The sequence below is a fragment of the Danio rerio genome, chromosome 12 (genome assembly GCF_049306965.1).
Source record: "Danio rerio strain Tuebingen ecotype United States chromosome 12, GRCz12tu, whole genome shotgun sequence".
Classification (NCBI taxonomy): Eukaryota; Metazoa; Chordata; class Actinopteri; order Cypriniformes; family Danionidae; genus Danio; species Danio rerio.
The window spans coordinates 8057164-8077500 of record NC_133187.1 but is presented as its reverse complement, the minus strand read 5'-3'; the positions used below and the strand labels follow the sequence as shown (position 1 = coordinate 8077500).

General features: G+C 37.4%; 2 protein-coding genes across 12 annotated transcripts in view; one reads left to right on the top strand and one right to left on the bottom strand.

Annotated features, from left to right (window-relative positions):
- Nucleotides 1–20337, top strand: part of si:ch73-51i5.2 — a 278670-nt gene that overhangs the window by 62344 nt on the left and 195989 nt on the right. For 2 of the 7 annotated variants that reach the window (XM_073918196.1, XM_021480223.3), the window contains one exon: nucleotides 9–3530. The exons of the other annotated variants lie outside the window; for them this stretch is intronic. In XM_073918196.1, the coding sequence (XP_073774297.1) occupies nucleotides 9–123 (115 nt within the window). In that variant the 3' untranslated portion in view covers nucleotides 124–3530. Of the gene's footprint in view, nucleotides 1–8; nucleotides 3531–20337 lie in introns of those variants that run through there. 7 annotated transcript variants of the gene reach the window in all.
- Nucleotides 5792–20337, bottom strand: part of phyhiplb (phytanoyl-CoA 2-hydroxylase interacting protein-like b) — a 68840-nt gene continuing 54294 nt past the window's right edge. For 4 of the 5 annotated variants that reach the window (NM_001005602.3, NM_001430908.1, NM_001430909.1 and 1 more), the window contains 4 exon segments: nucleotides 5792–7474; nucleotides 14206–14323; nucleotides 14596–14770; nucleotides 17216–17412. In NM_001005602.3, the coding sequence (NP_001005602.3) occupies nucleotides 6937–7474; nucleotides 14206–14323; nucleotides 14596–14770; nucleotides 17216–17412 (1028 nt within the window). In that variant the 3' untranslated portion in view covers nucleotides 5792–6936. 5 annotated transcript variants of the gene reach the window in all.

Sequence of the window (20337 nt, the reverse complement as noted above, 5' to 3'; positions counted from 1 at the left end):
TACCAAAGAACCGCTCAAAAAGATGACCGTATCCCTATGGCTGAGGAGTACCAGGAGTACAAAAGTCTCAAAGCCAAATTACGCTTACTGGAAGTGTTGCTCAGCAAACAGGAAACCACATAAGACTTACTAAAGTTAAAGAGATTCTTTCTGCCTTTCAGTGTTGAACCCAGTGTTTGGACCAAATGGAGTTTTTACATTTGACGTAATTGTGCCATAATGATGCTCAAATGCACTTTACTATCATTTCTGACCACATTGGAAGTCCTTGACTCAATGGGTTAGGCCGAACCGAACAAGGCCTTTGGTTGGCTACTTCAGTAAACGCAGCGTGCGATCTCTGTGCTATGTACAGAGCAAGACCCGTTGATGCAAACCTCATTCAGATTATAAAGGGCAAAAGGTAATATAGAGTAGTCATCTATGTTTATGAAATATGGCACTTTATTTTTGGAGGCGATTATTTATTTATTTTTTACCAAAGTCGAATTGTATGCAATTTTCATGTTCTCTTGCTCTTGTTTAATGCTAGTAAAAAATACACTGTTTTGTTTTCAGAAATAATATGTCCAAATTAAGTGGGATTAAAAAATAGCTAAAATTAATCTTCAAAATTAAAAAATTAGATTATTTTGCTTGTTTATTTTTTTTCTAGGACAGCAAGTGACATTATTTATAAATCTAAACCTTTCAGTTATATTAAGAACAGATCTTAACAATGCAAATGCGCCATAACAGACAATAACCAACCAGAAACAGAACTAAACTGAGGTAATACACAGCACTTATTAGGTAAATATACAAGGAAAAGGTGAACACAATAGTTGAGCCTTAGTAGTGGAGAATGAACAGTGCATCTGAAATTGCAAACTTCTCAGCAGGCACAGGACGTCAACATGACGTCAGATTGATGTTGCACCTCAATGTCATGGGGACGTTGCATTTTGTTTGGAAATGAAAATCTGGTTGACGTCAGCTTGATGTTTTGTGGATGTTACCACTATGCTGTTTATTAGGGCTGGGCGATTTGGCCTAAAGTCAAGTTCTCGATTAATTGAACATTTTAACTTTGTTACGATTAATGAATGAATACTTTATTCATTTATCCAGCACTTTTTGTACAGTAAACATGCTGATATTTTTGAATGAAGGGTGTATTTCTTGATTTTAAAATGATTAAAGGAAACACACACTATTTGCTATCTATAGTTATTTATTGAACATCAACGTTGAACAACTGAAATTTAAACACTCATTGCTTAAAACCAACAGTCACGTTTTTCTTATAAAAAAAGTGAAAATAAATAACTTGCACTTTTGGGAACACAATTAATTATTTTCATTGTTAAACTTTTAATAGTAAAAGTAGAAAATAAGCAGTAAATAATATTTTAAACAGTGCGTTTCTTGATCCTTCTTTAAACAAATAGTTTAATGTAAATAATCATTTTATTGTAATGGAAAATATGCCGTCTCTGGAGCAGCTTCCAATTATCTTCAATGTTGTGCAAACTTTCAACTTGTTGTTACATTTTTGAGAGGTGCACGGATATGCGACCGCATGAAAGCTGCGCCTGACATACCTGTGCGTTCGACGCAAAAGTATAAAGTAACCTTAACAGAGCGGGGTCACAAGACTCCACATGCGGTGAGAAAAGTAATTGAAAAAATTGACCTGGAAAAATTAGATCGATTATAGGTTATGAATGTCGATTTCGATTACTTTTCGATTAATTGCCCAGCCCTAATGTCTATCTAACGTTGGATTTTGGTTGTCATACCTGACAAATAAATGGCAGTATTTGACATCAATATGACATTGGTTTAAGATGTTGGCTCGACGTTAGATTTTGTTCACCCCAAATATCAACATATTGTGATGTTACAGCTTGACGTTGTGTGGACGTAACCACTATGACGTCTATTAGCAATTTGGCCTAAAGTTAAAATCTCGATTAATTAAACATTTTAACTCTGTTACGATTAATGAACGAGTATTATTTTTTAAATTTATTTAACAAGTTTTGTACAATAAATATGCTGATATTTTTGAATGAAGGGTGCATTACTTGATTTTAAAATAATTCAAATGAAACACACACTATCTGCCATCTATGGTTATTTATTGAACATCAGCGTTGAACAATTAAAGTTTCTGAATGTCGATTTCGATTAATTGCCCAGTCCTAACGTCTATCCAACATTGGATTTTGGTTGCCATACCTATTAACAAATGCCAGTATTCTACGTCAATGACGTTGGTTTAAGATGTTGGATTTTGATCAACCAAATATCAACGTCGTTATTGGACGTCAAAATAACGTTGTCTTTAGATCCTTGCTAGAAATTGAATTTTGGTTAACTGACGTCACAACCTAAATTTAACCTAATATTATCATCTTATGATGTCGTGTGCCTGCTGGGTCCTTTTAAAAAAAAATATTTAACTAACTTATTTTTGACTCATTATTTCTGAAAACAAAAAAATATTTTTTACATCTTGATTTTAAGAATTTTTAGATATTTGGACTAGAATCATGAGGATATCTCCAAATAAGAAAATCATTTTTTTCAGTGTAGTTTAAGATTCTAATTAGGAACGTTATGCACACAAGTGAGGATCCAAGATCCTCTGGGGCTAGACAGGATCTCTAGCCTGTCAAATAATGCAACGCTCTTGATAGAAAACAACTCAGAGCACTTAAAATAACCATTTTATGCAAAACGAGTTCCTCAACATAAATAGAGCAGCAGCAAATCATAATTATATGCATCTAACTCACAAGTTTATTTTCTCATTTATGTCTCTCGCATGTAAAAAGGGAGCACATAATGAGACCTATTACCCAGACGAAAGAGCTAAGGAATATAATGATCCATTTTGTTAAAAAAAAATGTAAAAGTATATATATATATATATATATATATAGTACGTGGCCATCACAGAGCACAGTTTTCCTCCTATACTGTACATGAAGAACGGATTATGATATATTAAGTTCAAATGAACACTGTCTGATCACGTTGTACGCTAAGAAAACAATACTGAAGCCCAAAGCAAGGAGATATGTTCATGAGAATTAAGCGGATGTGCGCTTTCAAGTGCAATTCTGCTAAAGTATGTAGCTACTCTCTGGAAACGAAACAATCATTATTATAATCTTTCCTTTCCGACGGCTCTACTGCAATGAACTATTACAATCTTTGTGTAGTGTCTTTGCATGCCAACCAGCGTAAAACTGTTTGAATTGTGCTACAATCAGGTGTGGTTATATTCTGTCATGTTATCGTCGTCCCAGACTTTATTTGCTGTACACATCAACAATGACAAATGTAGCTTTTTGAATGTTAGCTATAGTGCACGTAACTCTACATTGGTTTATACAGTAAATATATATTTATCTATATATATATATTTGCTTTATCGTGAACCTATTTTGTTCCATCACCAAAGTCCTCTGTATTGTGCACTTCTTCTGGTTCTGTCCATTTTCTATTCACCAGTTCGAAAATAAATATTTTTCTATCTACACGTCGTATCACATTTATTATATGTCAAATCACAGTATACTGGATGGGAGAACATGAAACACTGCTGAAGAGGCGTCGCGGAAGTGCTAATGCCGACGTTTGCGGTCATGCTACAAGTGTTTGAGACCAGATCATCACATTCATAATGCCTCATAAGAACGGTTGTTTGGATTGACTGACTGCAGGTGACTCGACTGTGTTAAATTGGTGTAAACTTTGGTAAACAGTTACAATGTTGTGTTTTCATGGGAGGGTCTGGCAGCCAATAGGGTTAAAGTAGCAGTTTGATTGACAGGGGTGATTAAAGTCAACATCCTAAACACAAAAACAGGAGCACGACACATCCCGGGTCGATATCCATACGCTAGGAAAAGAAAGACACATGCTGCGGTGGAGCCTTATGTCTGTTTCATACATACTTCGTTCACAGTGCGTATGCAGAACGTATTTGGTCATTGTGCTTTCCCACAGGACACATTTACTCACTTATCCATCCAAGATGTACATTTCTTTCAGGGTTTTTCACTACATAGTGGACTTATAGGGTGCTCAGTGGTTTGAACTTCCAAATTGCAGTTTCATTGGAGCTTCAAATGACTTTATGAGATCCCAGCTGAGAAATAAGGGTCTTGTTTTGTGAAATTGGTCTTTTTCTTGTATTGACCAAAAAAATTTAAAAGCTTGCATTCTAGAACTTGTGCTAGATAAGTATTTGATGTTTAAAACTTAACATACACTCACCGCCACTTTATTAGGTACACTTTGGTAGTACCGGATCAGACCTCCTTTTTGCCTTCAGAACTGCCCTAATCCTTTTTGGCATAGATTCAACGAGGTACTCGACAATCCCTCGAGATTTTAGTCCATATTGACATGATAGCATCATGCAGTTGCTGCACATCCATGATGCAAATCTCCATTTTCACCAGATACCAAAGGTGCTCTATTGGATTGAGTTCTGATGACTGTGGAGGCCATTTGAGTACAGTGAACTCGTTATCATGTTTAAGAAACCAGTCTGAGATTATTCACGCTTTATAGACATGGTCAGCAACAACACTCAGTTAGGCTCTGGCGTTGACATGGCGCTCTATTGATACTAATGAGCCCAAAGTGTGCCAAGAAAATATCCCCCCCAAACCATTACACCACCACCACCAGCCTGAACCTTTGATGCAAAGCACAATATATCCATGCTTTCATGTTGTTGACGCCCAATTCTGACCCTACCATCTCTGAATGTCACATTTTGGTGAGCCTGTGCAAATTGTAGCCTCAGTTTCCTGTTCTTAGCTGACAGAAATGGTTTATGCGTGAAAATCCCAGTAGATCAGTAGTTTCTGAAATACTCAGACCAGCCCGCCTGGCACCAACAACCATACCACATTCAAAGTCACTTAAATGACCTTCCATTCCCATTCTGATGCTCAGTTTGAACTACAGCAGATCAGTTTCTGCCATGTGATTGGCTGATTAGAAACTTGTGTTAACGAGCAGTTGGACAGGTGTAACTAATAAAGTGGCCGGTGAATGTTTATATATAGGCTATTCATTTATTTATTCATTTTAGCTTAGTCCCACAGCGGAATGTACCGCCAACTTATCCAGCACGTTTTTACACAGCATATGCCCTTCCAGCTGCAACCCATCTCTGGGAAACATCCACACACACTTATTCACACTCATACACTGCGGACAATTTAACCTACCCAATTCACCTATACCGCATGTCTTTGGACTGTGGGGGAAACCGGAGCACCCGGAGGAAACCCATGCGAACCCAGGAAGAACATGCAAACTCTACACAGAAACGCCAACTAACCCAGCCAAGGCTCGAACCAGTGACCTTCTTGCTGTGAGGCAACAGCACCATATACTGCACCGCTGCGTCGCCGTATATATTTGAAACTGCTGTTTCAAAGCGCATAGTTAATTAATAAGAGTCTTTATATATATATATATATATATATATATATATATATATATATATATATATATATATATATATATATATATAAATAATTTATATATATATATATATATATATATATATAAATAATTTATATATATATATATATATATATATATATATATATATATATATATATATATATATATATAAAGACTCTTATTAATTAACTATGCGCTTTGAAACAGCAGTTTGAATGTTCAAACCATTGAGTGCCTTAGAAAAAGATCTCAGAAACGTGACTTTTTTTTCGACAGAAGAAACAAAGCATCTTTGATGACAAGGGCCTGAGTAAATCTTCAGCATTTTTTTTATTTTGGAAAATAACAAATCCTTTCATAAACGCATTTTAAAACGCACAATTGGCACCAACATTTGAGGACCCCACTATGCTTTTGACTTGTCATTCAAAACTTTGTTTCTTGAATGTCTCCCCTCTTTTAACCATATGTCCAATGATGTTGGAAATCGTAGCTGTTTGAATGTAGCATTCTTTGGGAATACTGTTTTTTTTTTTTCTTTTCTTGACATTCAGTAACTGAGAACATAAACTTTGATTATGCATATATGCCTAAAGTAACAATTTTGCATCAGTCTGGTAATTTTGGCCACACAGCAAAAATCGATGTGGAAACTATTAAAGCACTGCTGCAGATGCACGACTCCTAGATTGCAACTGTGCGCAGTGTGAAAGCTGAAACCTGTAAAGCTCAATTTATACTTCTGCGTTGAGTGCGCACACTCTGGTGTAGCATTCACATAGTTGCATACCCTTCCCCTTAAGTCCAATTTATACTTGTGTTTCAAGTGCATACGGTAGGTCTAGTGTAGCCTTTGCGATACTGAATACTGAAATTTGAAACCGATCGGTACTGAAATTTTAAAAACGCTAACATTTGAGCGCAGTTGAGCATGTTTTTAAACACGGCTGATTTGCCATTGTGTTCACGTGCTCAACAGAAATGACTGTGATTGGCCATGAAGGTCATTGTAACACCAAACTCACCGCTGTTTACTGCGTGTAACCTTAGTTACATGTTCACCACGTCCTCCCTCTTCCCTGAATGAGTGTAAGTTTACTGTTATAGTAGCATCACACTGATTTGGGGCATAAACTTAAAACCCCGGCGAAGAAACACAACCCCACCTTCAACTATCAATGCAGTGTTTCAAAACTAGCAATGCTATTGGAGTGCAACCTAGACAGAACACAGAAGTATAAATGCTGTAACGTCGGCTACAGTGGACTTTAATGTTTAGGTTAACCTTGGATGAAGAAAAATGTACGCACTGCAGATGGAGGATGTGTGAAACAGGCATTTACAGACACCAGAAGGAATTATGAACAAGTTCAATGGGTAAGGAGGACGGCTAAAGGAGAAGGCGGTTATTTTTCCTGTGCCGTTCAAGGCAGCAGAAGGGTTCAGTTACGTGGGTTAGCGGCCCACGCTGATGTTGCAGGTCTTGCAGCTGGGATCTTTCTTGGCGTTGACTGTGGAGAGGCTCATGAGCTGGTGGCCGCTAATTTCGGCTACCGTGCCCAGGCTCAGATCCACAGGGTCGGTGTAGATGACCTCCAGGATAAGGTCCTGTGCATGGTGGAACACCAGCTGGCCGTCTTCATCCTCCGAGCACGTCATAAAGCGGTTGTTGGCGATATCCAGTGCTGGTAGACGCTGCTTGCAGAAGTCGTCTCCGGGCGAACCCTGCGGCGCGATCACCAGTATAACGTAATGATAGGCCGTGTACATGCAGTAGAAGTCACCGAAATACAGGTTTGTCTTGGGGCTGAAGAGCGCCTCTGCTGGCAGCTGGTAGCGGTATCGACCGTACGGTGAGTCCTGTGGGGGTTTGCCCGTGTTGAACTCGGTGTTGCAGCTAAAGAAGATGCCCTCCAGCTTCCCGCTGATGGGGGAACCGTGGCTGCCACTGTTGTCCTTCACTGATGGCAACATCTTGTTGTTTTGGGCCTCCCTGCAATGAGAAACGTCACTGTAAGTGATGAATGACTGCATAGAGGTGACATTCAGAGGTACAGTGAACACAGTTTCACCATAGAGACAGGCAGACACAGAAAGACCTGGCTAAAAGATCCAATACTGGCTCATCGGAAATATGTGCTTCAGCCTTCGTTTGTAACTTGTTTTTGACTGCAGAATTACTGTAGGTAAAATGATCATTACTGGGCAGTATGACAGCAACAACTTTGGTTCCTTTTCACACTAATGATATTAATGAGACATATATATTATCAGTTAATAAAGGATTATTTTTGTGCGGTTTATTGCATAGCAACAAATAATACGTACCAAAAAACAACTTGATTGTCTTTGTAAATTGTAATGTTTACATTTTGCTATTTATATCCAGACAACTTTTCTGGTGTGGTCAGTTCCCTCAGTAGTTCACTCTGAACTGAATTATACTTGTGATGAAGATTCAAAACATGGGGTTTAAGTGTGGTGAAGTACAGTTCCACAAAACAGATAAAATTAATGTAAAATCAAGGTAAAGCTTTGTGGCCGCAATGCACTATTTTCACACATTTGCTTGTGAAAGCACTTTTGGATTTGGTTTAGGAAAGTGTTCAGGTCATGGGTTCATTTATAGGTGATCTTTTTAACCATGCCCACCTTCTCATGGATATGAAACGTGCCCCAAATAGCATTTTAGATTCACACACACACACACACACACACACTAGACAGTTCCCTCTAGAGGATTTGTCATTTTGTAATGTGCAATGAAACATACCAAGAGCAATGTATTTTATTTATTAGACTGAGGCAAGTATTTCTGTCACCGTCACCAGTGATCTAACCTGTGCAGATCACTGGAGAACTACACAAATGCCACTTTAATAAACTACAACTACCACACACCAGTTCCTTATTCCCCCTGATTACACACACACAGCTGTAAGCTCATGATGGACTGATTGCTAGGACTATAAAAACACCCCATTCACACACTCTTGGCTGAGTCTTGTTTACCCGTAACATTGCGTTATCCTGGTCTATTCTTGAAGTGCCTTTTGATTCTTGCCTTGTTTCTTGTTTATACTGTGACCACAACTATTTTTGGATCTACTCTTCATAATACCATTTGTTCCTGTTTGACCCTTGACTTAGCTGTATGCAACTCCAACTGTTACAATTTCCATTGAGCCTGAGTTAAAAAAAGATCAGTTGTGCTCCCTCTGCATTAAGAAGGACTTTCTAGCATCTTAGCCTTAATTATCCACAAATTCCCATTTCTCAATACATCATAAATACTTTCATCAGAAACCAAATATAGTTTTATACAAATGTATTGGTAACTCTTTACAATAAGGTTGTATTAGTTAATGTATTTACTAACATGAATAAACAATGAACAATAGATTTATTACAAAGTTTGTTGATTGTTAGTTCATGTTAAATTACAGTTCATTAACTAATGTTAACAAGCAGGAATTTGGATATTAATATAGCATGGATAAATGTTGAGCTATGATAAATAAATTCTGAACACATATTGTTCATATGAGTTCATGTTAGTAAATACATTAACCAATAATGAAACCTTATTATAAAGTGACCAATGTATTTGTAGTCAGGGAACACATCACAAAAGTGCTTTCCAACATTGTTCCTGTAGGCACCAACACATTTTTGAACTAATTAAAGTAATTCCTAATTAAACACTGATGAGTAAACTCAGCCGCTCATTATTAAAGAATCCAAGGGGGTTCTCTGCATTTTGGCTGTTCATTTACAACAGTGTTTTGGGTGCCTGAAAACAAAGTTTTGAAATGTTTTTGAAAATATTGTTTAATTTGCAGATACATTTTTTTATATTTAGGTGATGTGTATGCATATTTTATTTTAAGAGCATCAGATTGACAGATAAACTACATGGTCTAATTTGAGTGTTTACTTCAATAACTGACTTTGCACATTTCAGTTAAAAATGTCGCATTAAATTTAGTGGAAGTTTAAGGTGCAGTATGCAAGTTTGACATCCAGTGATTAAATTAGATGTTACATTCCTCAAAACAATCGCAAGCTCAGGTTGCCAGATTGACAACCAACAGCAGCAAGTCGGACGATCAAGCCTAAAGGCTGATTTAAATCGGGTTCTAAATAAAACATACGGCTATTTTTTATATTAAAAGGAGCTTTTGTTCTAACAAACACCTGAAATACATATTAAACTGCTTTTATTTCTTGAAGCTGAACAAAAGGATAAACTGACAGTGTTTATCTCAGGTACAGCTGAGGTACATGTGCTTTATTCAGTGTTAAATGCTAACAATGTAAGTTTTAATGCCATTTTACTGGACATTTATTGCCATTCTACTAAAATAAACCGCTTGAAATTGAACTTTAGAACCGTGACGCAAGCCAACACATAGTAATAGTCAAACATGTACATTTAATAATTTAATAAAGGTTTAATATGTATTAATTGATTTTAAACTTTACCCTTTTGTTGGTTTTTCTGTGCTTCTGAATGGCTGTATTTAAATTTCTGTCATGTTTTGTCTTATCAAGCAGCCAAATTGCTTATCACTGCGTATCTAGTCACGCGGTGTGTTTTTAGGACCCGGGGTTACACTGTAGCCTGCTCACTTAATGTTTACATTCGTAATATTTGTATTATTTGCTAATTAATGTGCTCATGTGAAACTCTGCATCTCATTTCGGAGTTTACTACTATCCACCAGAGGTCGCATTTCCATCATAGACGCACACTGCAAAAAATCTTTTTCTTGCTTAGATTTTTTGTCTTGTTTCTAGTTAAAATATCTAAAAATTCCTAAATCAAGAAGAATTTCCTAGAAAACAAAACATATGGTCTTGTTTTGAGAAATAATTAGCCAATATTAAGTGAATTTTTTCTTAAAACAAGCAAATTAATCTGCCAATGGGGTAAGCAAAATAATCTTACGTCAAAAGAAAAAAACAAGATTATTTTGCTTACCCCATTGGCAGATTAATTTGCTTGTTTTAAGAAAAAATTCACTTAATATTGGCTAATTATTTCTCAAAAGAAGACAATATGTTTTGCTTGTCTAGAAAATGCTTCTTGATATAAGAAATTTTAGATATTTAGACTAGAAAAGAGACAAAAAATCTAAGAAAGAAAAGCATTTTTTGCAGTGCATGCTTTGTTGGTGTGTTTCCTAGAACAGCATATAACTCCAGTATTACAGCTAATTCTTTCAAATGGACACTGGTATTGGTAAAAATCTTTACCAATTAGCATTGTCATGATGCTTTTTATCCATTTTGGAGCTCAGTTTCTTATATATATATATATATGTGTGTGTGTGTGTGTGTATATATACTGAATGAACAGCCAACTATTCCACGATATGTTTTATGCAGCGGATGCCCTTCCGGCCGCAACTCAGTACTGGAAAACACCCATTTACATACACTACACGCTAGGGATGGGAAGATTAACCGATATGTATCGATACGCGGTTATGCGCGTTCACGATGCGAGTGCATCGGTTGAGCAGCAGAGGATGAATGAAATTTTGGAAGCAAATCGAGATGCATCGGTTTTTGCGAGATGCATCGATTTTTCCGAGATACAGCTTATATTTTTAATATAGAATGTATTTTTTATTTATTAACAAGTGTTGTCAACCTGTTTTGGCGCATAATTTAATCGACCTACATAAAGTAAGCCTTAGCAACGGATTTGCGGATGTGCACACACTACAACTCAGTGTATCAGGTGTGCGGATGAAGCTAGTGGAGCGCCCTCAGAAAGCGCGAGAAGCAAAACAAACATTTTATTCCCCACTGAGTTTTAAATCTAAAGTATGGCAAGCAACATTATGGATTTAAGGATGGACGACATGACAGGACAGATGCAATTTGCAAAATGTGCCTCGCATCTGTAAAATACGCGGGCAGTATGACTAATCTGATATCTCACTTGAAGCGGCGCCACGGTGTTGTTGTGAAAGCATCTTCCAGTGTTTCTGCATCCCCGGCTTTCGCACTGCTTCAACCAGCTCCAAAAGTGGTGAGAAAAGCATTGAAAGTTTTTTTTTCCATGCGCAACAGTTCTGCTCGCTCTACGCCAATAACGAATGCTATTGCATTGTTCATCTGCAAAGATATTCAGCCTAGTGTCACGGAGAACGAAGGTTTTAAACACCTCCTCCTGTTAATTTTTATTTAATTATAATAATAATAATATTAATAATAATAATGATAAAAATAATTGGGTGTCACAGTGGCACAGTGGGTAGTTTGACCACCCCACAGCAAGAAGATTGCTGGTTTGTTATATTTTTATTAGCCTGTTGTTTACAGTGACAGTGATGTTTCAACGCAGCATAACACTGCTAGTTCACAACCTTAAGTTTTGAATAATCAGTGGCAAAATATATCTTTGTAAAACTTGTTTTCATAGTTGAAAAGTTAAATCACAATTCTTGTTGTGCAATGCTAATTTTATTTATGTTGAAAGAGTGCAAATATATACATATTTTTTTAATATATATTGCACTTATACATTCTGTTTATCTTGAAAATACTTAAATAATATGTGCTATATGTTCTAAAATGGCCCTCTACTGTAAACTGACACTCTGGCTCTGAGAGAAAAGCCAGTTTGTAAAAAAAAGTCTTGGTTTTGCTTGGTTAATAAATAATCAAACTCATTCAATGGCACAGCATCCTCTTTCACATCATCTCATAAACTTGATCTAATTAGTTAGTGCTGAAATATCGCATCGTATCGTGATATGGGTGTGAATCGTATCGTGTTGCATCGCAATATGTCACAAATGTATCGCTAATATATCGGATCGTATTCTTTGTATCGAGATGCGTATCGGATCGGCATTATAGCTTAGATGCCCAACCCTACTACACGCACATCTGCTACAGCCAATTTAGTTTATCCAATTTACCTATATGTCTTTGGACTGTGGGGGAAACCGGAGCACCCAGAGGAAACCCATGCCAACTCAGTGAGAACATGCAAACTCCACACAGAAATGCCAACTGGCCCAGCCAGGACTCGAACCAGCAACCTTTTTGCTGTGAGGTGACAGTGCTAACCACTGAGCCACAGTGTCACCCAAATTAGTGTTTGTATAGTACATAAGTAAACAAGTTCAACCTCAATGACTTATATATTTTAGAAATGTTAAGAAGCCAGTGTGGAATGAATCTTTGAGTTGTGCGTGTAAAAGTACAGCACCAATAGACCTTCACTCACTGAAGTGAAAGCAGATTCAATGACTTCTATTGAATCAAAGCAATAAATACTAAAGTAAGATGAAGTAATACATTCATATGTACTCGGGTAATATTAAAAGAGAAAAAAAGATGATTTCCGAAGGGGAATGAATGAATGTCCTTCCTTTTACTACCTCAGACTGCAATGAGCCTTTCAGACGGATTTAATTTGATTCCTCTTTGCCTCCTACATCTGAAATCGCATACGCTTTATTCGTGGAAAAGCTCATTAGAGAATTATTATATCACCTTAAATGCATTAAATTCAACAGAAATAGGCTTTTGAGCCATAAAGACGTATGATTTAATGGCTGTTTTCATCAAATTGCACTGATGCTATTACCAGATAGAATTACGTTAAAACAGAATTGCTGGATTTATATGAAATTTCATTCAGAAATACAAAGGAAGATGATTCGCATGAAGAGAAACTACTGCAAACATTTTTATAAAACCCCTCAGCATTTTTGAGGCTTTCTCAAATGAAAACAAACATTTATATGATATGGAAATTTATTTACTCCCTCTCATGTTGTTCTAAGTCTGCGTGACATTCTTTCGTGGAAAACAATTATTCATAATCATCAAATATCTATTTTTTTTTGGTAATTATTAAAGTAAATAAACACGAGTCTGATACCGTAGGTGTCTCACTCTCATAAACCAACTTCACTAATATTATGGCCACCATATATTTTAGAATTGAATCTTTTGTGTTTCACAAAAGAAAAATAGTCTTTTAGTTTTTCTTCATTTATTTACACTAACCGGCCACTTTATTAGGTACACCTTACTTGCATCGGGTTGGACTCCCTTTTGAACACAGAAGTGCTTTAATCCTTCGTGGCGTTGATTCAACAAGGTATTGGAAATACTCCTCAGAGATTTTGGTCCATATTGACATAATACCATCATGTAGTTACAGCAAATTTGTCGGCTGCACATCCATGATGCGAATCTCCTGTTCCACCACATCCCAAAGGCATACCTGCCAACACTCTAGACTTTTTCCTGGAAGTCTCTCGTATTTCAGATCCATCTCCCGCCACCCTCCCGTTTTATTATTTTTTCGGGAAAACTCCCATAGTTTAAATTTTCTCTTTTTCGGACCATTCTCTGTAAACTTTAGAGATGGTTGTGCGTGAAAATCCCAGTAGATCAGCAGTTTCTGAAATACTCAGACCAGCCCATATGGCACCAACAACCATGCCACGTTCAGTCATTTAAATCTCCTTTTGTTCCCATTCTGATGCTTGGTTTGAACTGCAGTAGATTGTCTTAACCATGTCTACATGCCTGAATGCATTGAGTTGCTGCCATGTGATTGGCTGATTAGAAATTTGCGTTAACAAACAGTTGGACAGGTGTACCTAATAAAGTGGCTGGTATGTGTTTAATATTATTATTATTATTTCTTTGATCATTTGATGTTGTCGCCCGTGTGGAATCACTCACCTTGCATGGTCGAAGTACTCTTTGTGTTGGTTTCGATAAAAGACGGAGAATCGCAGCATTCTGCCGGCGATCACCTCTGCTTTCTCCATCAACTGTGTGAGATGAACAGTGGAATAATCTGCACGTTCAAAAGAAGGAAAAAGAAAGATGTATTGGATATTGTCAGCATAAACCAACAGGCACATCATCAGTACTTAAAACAACTAATTATATTTGGAGTGTCTTCTAATGTTCTGACGAGTTGATTCAAGTGTGTTTAATTAGGAAGAGGTTGAAAATGTGTACTGTTGGTGTGCCTTTAGGAACAGGGTAGGCAAACTCTGATCTAATGTATCTAATTATCACATTTTGGGAAACCTTGTTTTGAAGTACCGTGAACATGCACCTCACCTGCTGTGCAGAATTCATTGATCTCGCTCCATTCGGACACAGCGTAGTCTCCATCGCCCTGTTTGGAGGCAGTCTGAACAGCAACTGTGTACTCAGTGCGTGGACTCAGAAACCAGTGTCCTCTAACTGTCATAGGCAGAGGAACGGCTTTTGCTACCAGTTTAGTAGGGACATCCTAGAGGAGACATATTAAATGATAATAACACATAAAATGGCAGTGCATCAGGTTTTGCTCCATATAGAAAAACTTTAGGTAACACTTTATTTTGATGATCCATTTGAGTATTAGTAGTCTGCTTGACATCTGCTGATACTGCTCCTTTATCAGATATTTAACTGACTAAGAAACTTTTGCAAGTACATGTCAACACTAACCCCTACCCTAATTTAACAGTCTGATTGTATTCTAATGAGAATTAGTTGGCATGTAGATGCAATGCAACTTAAATTCAACAAAGGGACCATCAAAATAAAGAGGGACCAAATTTTACATAGCATTATATGCAAATTACATGTGATACAACTTCAAATTTGGATTTAAGTTATAAAATATGCCATATATGCAACATATATATTTATTACATTAACTATTACTATATGTACATACAGTTAAAGTCAAAATTATTAGCCATTCTGTGAATTGTTCTTTTCTTTTTAAAATATTTCCCAAATTATGTTTCACAGAGCAAGGAATGTTTTACAGTATTTCCTATAATATTTTTTCTTCTGGAGAAAATCTTATTTGTTTTTTTATTTATTCTTATTTCGGCTAGAATAAAAGTTGTTTTTAAAATTTTAAGGTCCAAATTATTAGCCCCCTTAAGCAATAATCTTTTGATTGTCTACAGAACGAATCATCGTTCAATATACAATTATTTGCCTAAATACCCTAACCTGCATATAATTAAGCCTTTAAATATCACTTTAAGCAGAATACTAGTATCTATCCATTATTAGAAATGAGTTATTAACTATTATGTTTAGAAATGTGTTGACAATCTTCTTTCTGTTAAACAGAAATTGGGGAAAAATATACAAGGGGGCTAATAATTCTGACTTTAATTGTATTCAACTACAGTAGATAAAACTTTGTTCACATGGCCATGTTTGAACTTATATGAACATATCAATAATTACATCAAACATATTTGAACATATACAATTGAAGTCAGAATTATTATCCCCCTGTTTATTTTTTCCCCAATTTTCCCCAAAACTTTTTTTCAACACATTTCTAAACATAATAGTTTTAATAACTCATTTCTGATAACTGATTTATTTTATCTTTGCCACGATGACTAAGTAATATTTGACTACATAGTTTTCAAGACACTTCTATACAGCTTAAAGAGAAATTTTAAGCAATTTCACAGTTGTTATTCAACGGTTACTGTTTTGGCCTCCCCACAACCTATTACCAGAACCTTAAATTGGCAGGGCCCTATATATTGTCACTACACCACTACACCCCCCCCCCCTTCCTACAGGCCTCTGTAAACAGCATGTGTAGCCTTAGGATTTATTATTATCTGGGGTTTATTATTATCATTATTACTAAAATATATTTTTTATCTGTAAATGTGTAAACAAAAAATTAAAGATAACTGTGTGGGTTATACTGTGCGTTGTTAATTGCAAAACCCCTCTATTTAAAAAAAAAAAAAAGAGAAAAAAAAACATTTAGAAAAGGATCAAGTCTCAGCCAGGTATTAAAAAGTGTTGCAAAAGTAACATAACTCATTACTTACCTTAAAAAGTAACGGGGTAAAGCAACAAGTTACTTTTCTAGGAAGTAACTCAATATCGTAATGCATTACTTTTAAAAGTAACTTTAGAAATATTGTTTATAGGCCGTTTTCCCAGTATTTTGTTGAATACATGTTGAATATATAATGCTTATTTGATATATGTCAAATCCAAATATGAACTTATATCTCAAATATGCATGTCATTTGCAAATATTGCCATATATCCCTTCCATAGTCTATTCCAGCTCTTGCCAAGACTGTTCTGGAGTATTAGAGTCCACTCGGCTAGACAGATCAACAGTTTATTTCCACAAGCTGTTAGAGCCCTCAACTTCAATCATCTTACCACCCTCTGAAATATTACCAACAGTCCCAGCTCCCAGATCCAGAACCCCCTCTTCTCTCCCCCCATCACCACACCACATGAAAACCTCAAAACATTATGCAATTCTGAGTGTGCCTTACACAGGTGAGTGGGCTTGACAAACCACCTGTAGAAAACACTCTTTCCTCTCTCTGGCACTTTAACAGACATTTGCACTTGACACTCACTCCATATCTATAAAATATATTAACATTGTGCATTTAAGAATGTGCCTCACACAGGTGAGTGGGCTTGACAAACCACCTGTAGAAACACTCTTCTCTATAAAAACACCCCCCCCCCCCCTTAACTCCAGCACCTAATTCTCTGAGCACTAACAGTTCCTTTGTATAATTAGCACTTGTTGTGTGTATTGCCTCTTGCTGACTCACTGAATGACTCCTCAACTGTACAAAAGCTGCTAAATGACTAAATGTATATCAGATTTCTATGTGGGTCTTACAACAGAACAGATTAGGCTCGGGAAAAGGCTTCTGTGATCATTCACCTTGTGTTTGAACTTGTTGGCATTCTTGTTTTCCTTCTTGTTGAGGTCGATGAAGTAGTGCGTGATGCGTTCCTTAGACCTGGAGTCCATATCCCAGCAGATCTTGAAGGAGTCGCATGTGATGTTGCTGATTTTGATGTTCTGGGGAACCGGAAGTTCCTCCATCTCGGCAATCCCACTGTCAAGGGACTTATTTCCTGAGACACGGTGAGACAGATGGAGAGAGAGAACAGAAAATAGTGAGGATATATTAAGTTCTGTGTGGAATCCAAATGTAGTATATTTGTTTTGCTAGTGCATTTTGTTAGCCTTTAGGTGAACAATTAACCTGTGCAATTTATTTCACTAAAAACAGTTTGTTTTGCTAATCAAATTCAAAGTTTGACTATTTGCTTATGTATTTGGAGTGGCTGGTCCTTCTCTGCTGATGCCAGTTTGACAGTCCTTTACTACTATCTGCCAGTAGCTAGCTCTCTGCAACTCTTAAGGTGTACTCACACTATGCTATCCGAACCGTGCCCAGGCCCGTTTCCCGGATCGTTTGAGAAGTGTGAGTGTGCAGGCACGGTTTACTTGGCCAGCCCTGGCGTGGTTGAAAGAGGTGGGCCTGATCGCGGTTCACTGGGACAAAACGCGCCAAAGCTCAAAACTGAACGCGAGACTGACTTTTAAGGGACTGTTTCATATGGATTTATTAATTATTCTTACTGTTTAGTGAATGCAAACTGCAAACCCCTCACTGCACGACAGCTGCGTACCTTCAGCAAACCTCCTCATTCCTGCAGCACGACAGCTTTATGATTGTTTATGAGCGCCAAAAGTGGCGGATCTGTTCGGTGAAATATATGACTGCGTGTCACTGCATTCCTACTGTTTGGAGAGCGCTTACTAAACAGCGCAGCATTAATGACGTAAGCATGCCCAGGCCCGATTGTAATGTGAGTGCGGGTCGTCGGGGGAGACAGGAGTGGGGACAATCGTGCTTTGGCCTGGTTCGAGGCAAATGTACATAGTGTGAGTACGGCCTTACATAGCCAAGCAGGGCTGCGCCAGGTCAGTACCTGGATGGTAGACCACATGGGAAAGCTAGGTTGCTGCCATAAAAGGTGTTAGTGAGGTCAGCACAGGGTGCTCAACCTGTGATCTGTGTGGGTCCAAACGCCCCAATACAATGATGGGGACTCTATTCTGCTTAGTGAACGCCGTCTTTCGGATAAGAAGTTAAACTGAGGTCCTGACTTTCAGTGGTAATTAAAAATCCCAGGATATCCTTTAAAAACAAGTAACAGTTTAACCCTGGCATCTTAATAGACAATTGCCTTCAAATAACCCTAAAGATAAAAGTCTAAGGGAGTCAGATTGGGAGACCTTGGGGGCCATTCAACTGGCCCACGACGACCGATCCACTTTTCAGGAAACTGTTCATTTAGGAATGCTCGGACCTGACACCCATAATGTGGTGGTGCACCATCTAGTTGCAAAAACTCAGGGAACGTGCCAGCTTCAGTGCATAAAGAGTGAAACACATCATCATGTAGCAATTTAAAATAGCCAGTGGCCTTGAGGTTTCCATTGATGAAGAATGGCCCCACTATCTTTGTTGTCTATGGTGTGAAGATACAAGATGTGCAGCACCTGAAACTATGAATACTGGAAGCCTGTGCTGGCATTTCTTCTGCGGTGTTGCTATCAGTGTGTGAAGAGTTGGTGCAGATGGTTGCATTGACAATCCAACACAATGGGCAGCACATTGAACACATTTCATAAGTGGTCAGAAACTGGTAAATAACTCATGAAAGAATACAGTTATGTTAAAACCAAGCACACCATTTTTCTTGTGAAATTCTCAATAAGTTTGTGTCAAAAGACCCTCTTCTTATTGAAGAAACAAAAGTTGGATCCAAGATGGCCGACTTCAAAATGGCCACCATGGTCACCACCTATCTTGAAAAGTTTGCCCCCTCACATAGACTATTGTGCCACAAACAGGACGTTAATATCACCAACCATTCCCATTTTAATAAGGTGTACCCATATAAATGGCCCACCCTGTATTTATATGAACTGAATTTACGCAAAAAAATACAATTCAGTAATGTTCAACCTAATTTGTTTGTTTAAATTCAGCAAATTGTAAATTGTTTGCAACCACTTACCTTAAAAAAAAAATCAGTAAATCTGCTGAATAATTTTTTCAGTGTAATTTCAGCTAAAAATCATATCAAATCTAATAAAAATCATCAAATGCACTAAAGTGAAATGCATCTTTCATCTTGAATGGCCCATAATAGGAGTAAATTAACACAACATTTTTATTTAATGAAGAGTAAAGGTCAAAACCGATGACGATGAGATGTTATCGTTCATTCTCTAACCTTTATCCAGGTCAACACTGAGCCTGACCGCATAGTACAAATAGCAAACACTGCCACTATTGACTTGCAGGATGTGCCCCAGGGCAAAGCAGCGCAGCGTTTGGTTTAGTTTCAGACAGTTGGTTGATTCATTCATGATGCGTGTCAATGGAAGTGCAACTGGAGTTTAATTCAGTCGGTGCAGACCGATTCTACTAGACTCCTATGTGTAATTTTTATGTGGGTTTCCTCCAGGTGCTCCGGTTTCCTAAACACAGTCTAAAGACATGCTCTAGGTGAACTGTGTGAGCTAATTTAGCCGTAGTGTATGAGTGTGAGTGTAAATGAGTGTGACTGAAAGGGCATCCCCTGCTTAAATCACATGCCAGAATAGTTGGCGGTACATTCTTCTGTGGCAACCCCTGATAAAAACGGGACTAAGCCGAAGGAAAACTCTGCTAAATACTGTAAACGCTCAACTTTTGCTTTTGCTATTTTCAATTTCAGTCTAGGGTTGTTTACTTGTGTTTCACTGTCTGTCATGTACAAACTGAACATCTGATCACTGATGCTTAGACCCGAAGATTAGGTCAAGAGCCTCGCTAATCAGTAATGGCTCATGCTTTTGTTTGTGTTTTGATTTGTTTGCTGCTTGACTGGGTTTGCAATTCTTCAGTTGATTTGTGCTTGTAAATTTAGTTGACTTGCCGCCAACAAATTGCAATCATCATTTCTCGTGTCGCGTTTTATAATGTAATCAGCAGCCGA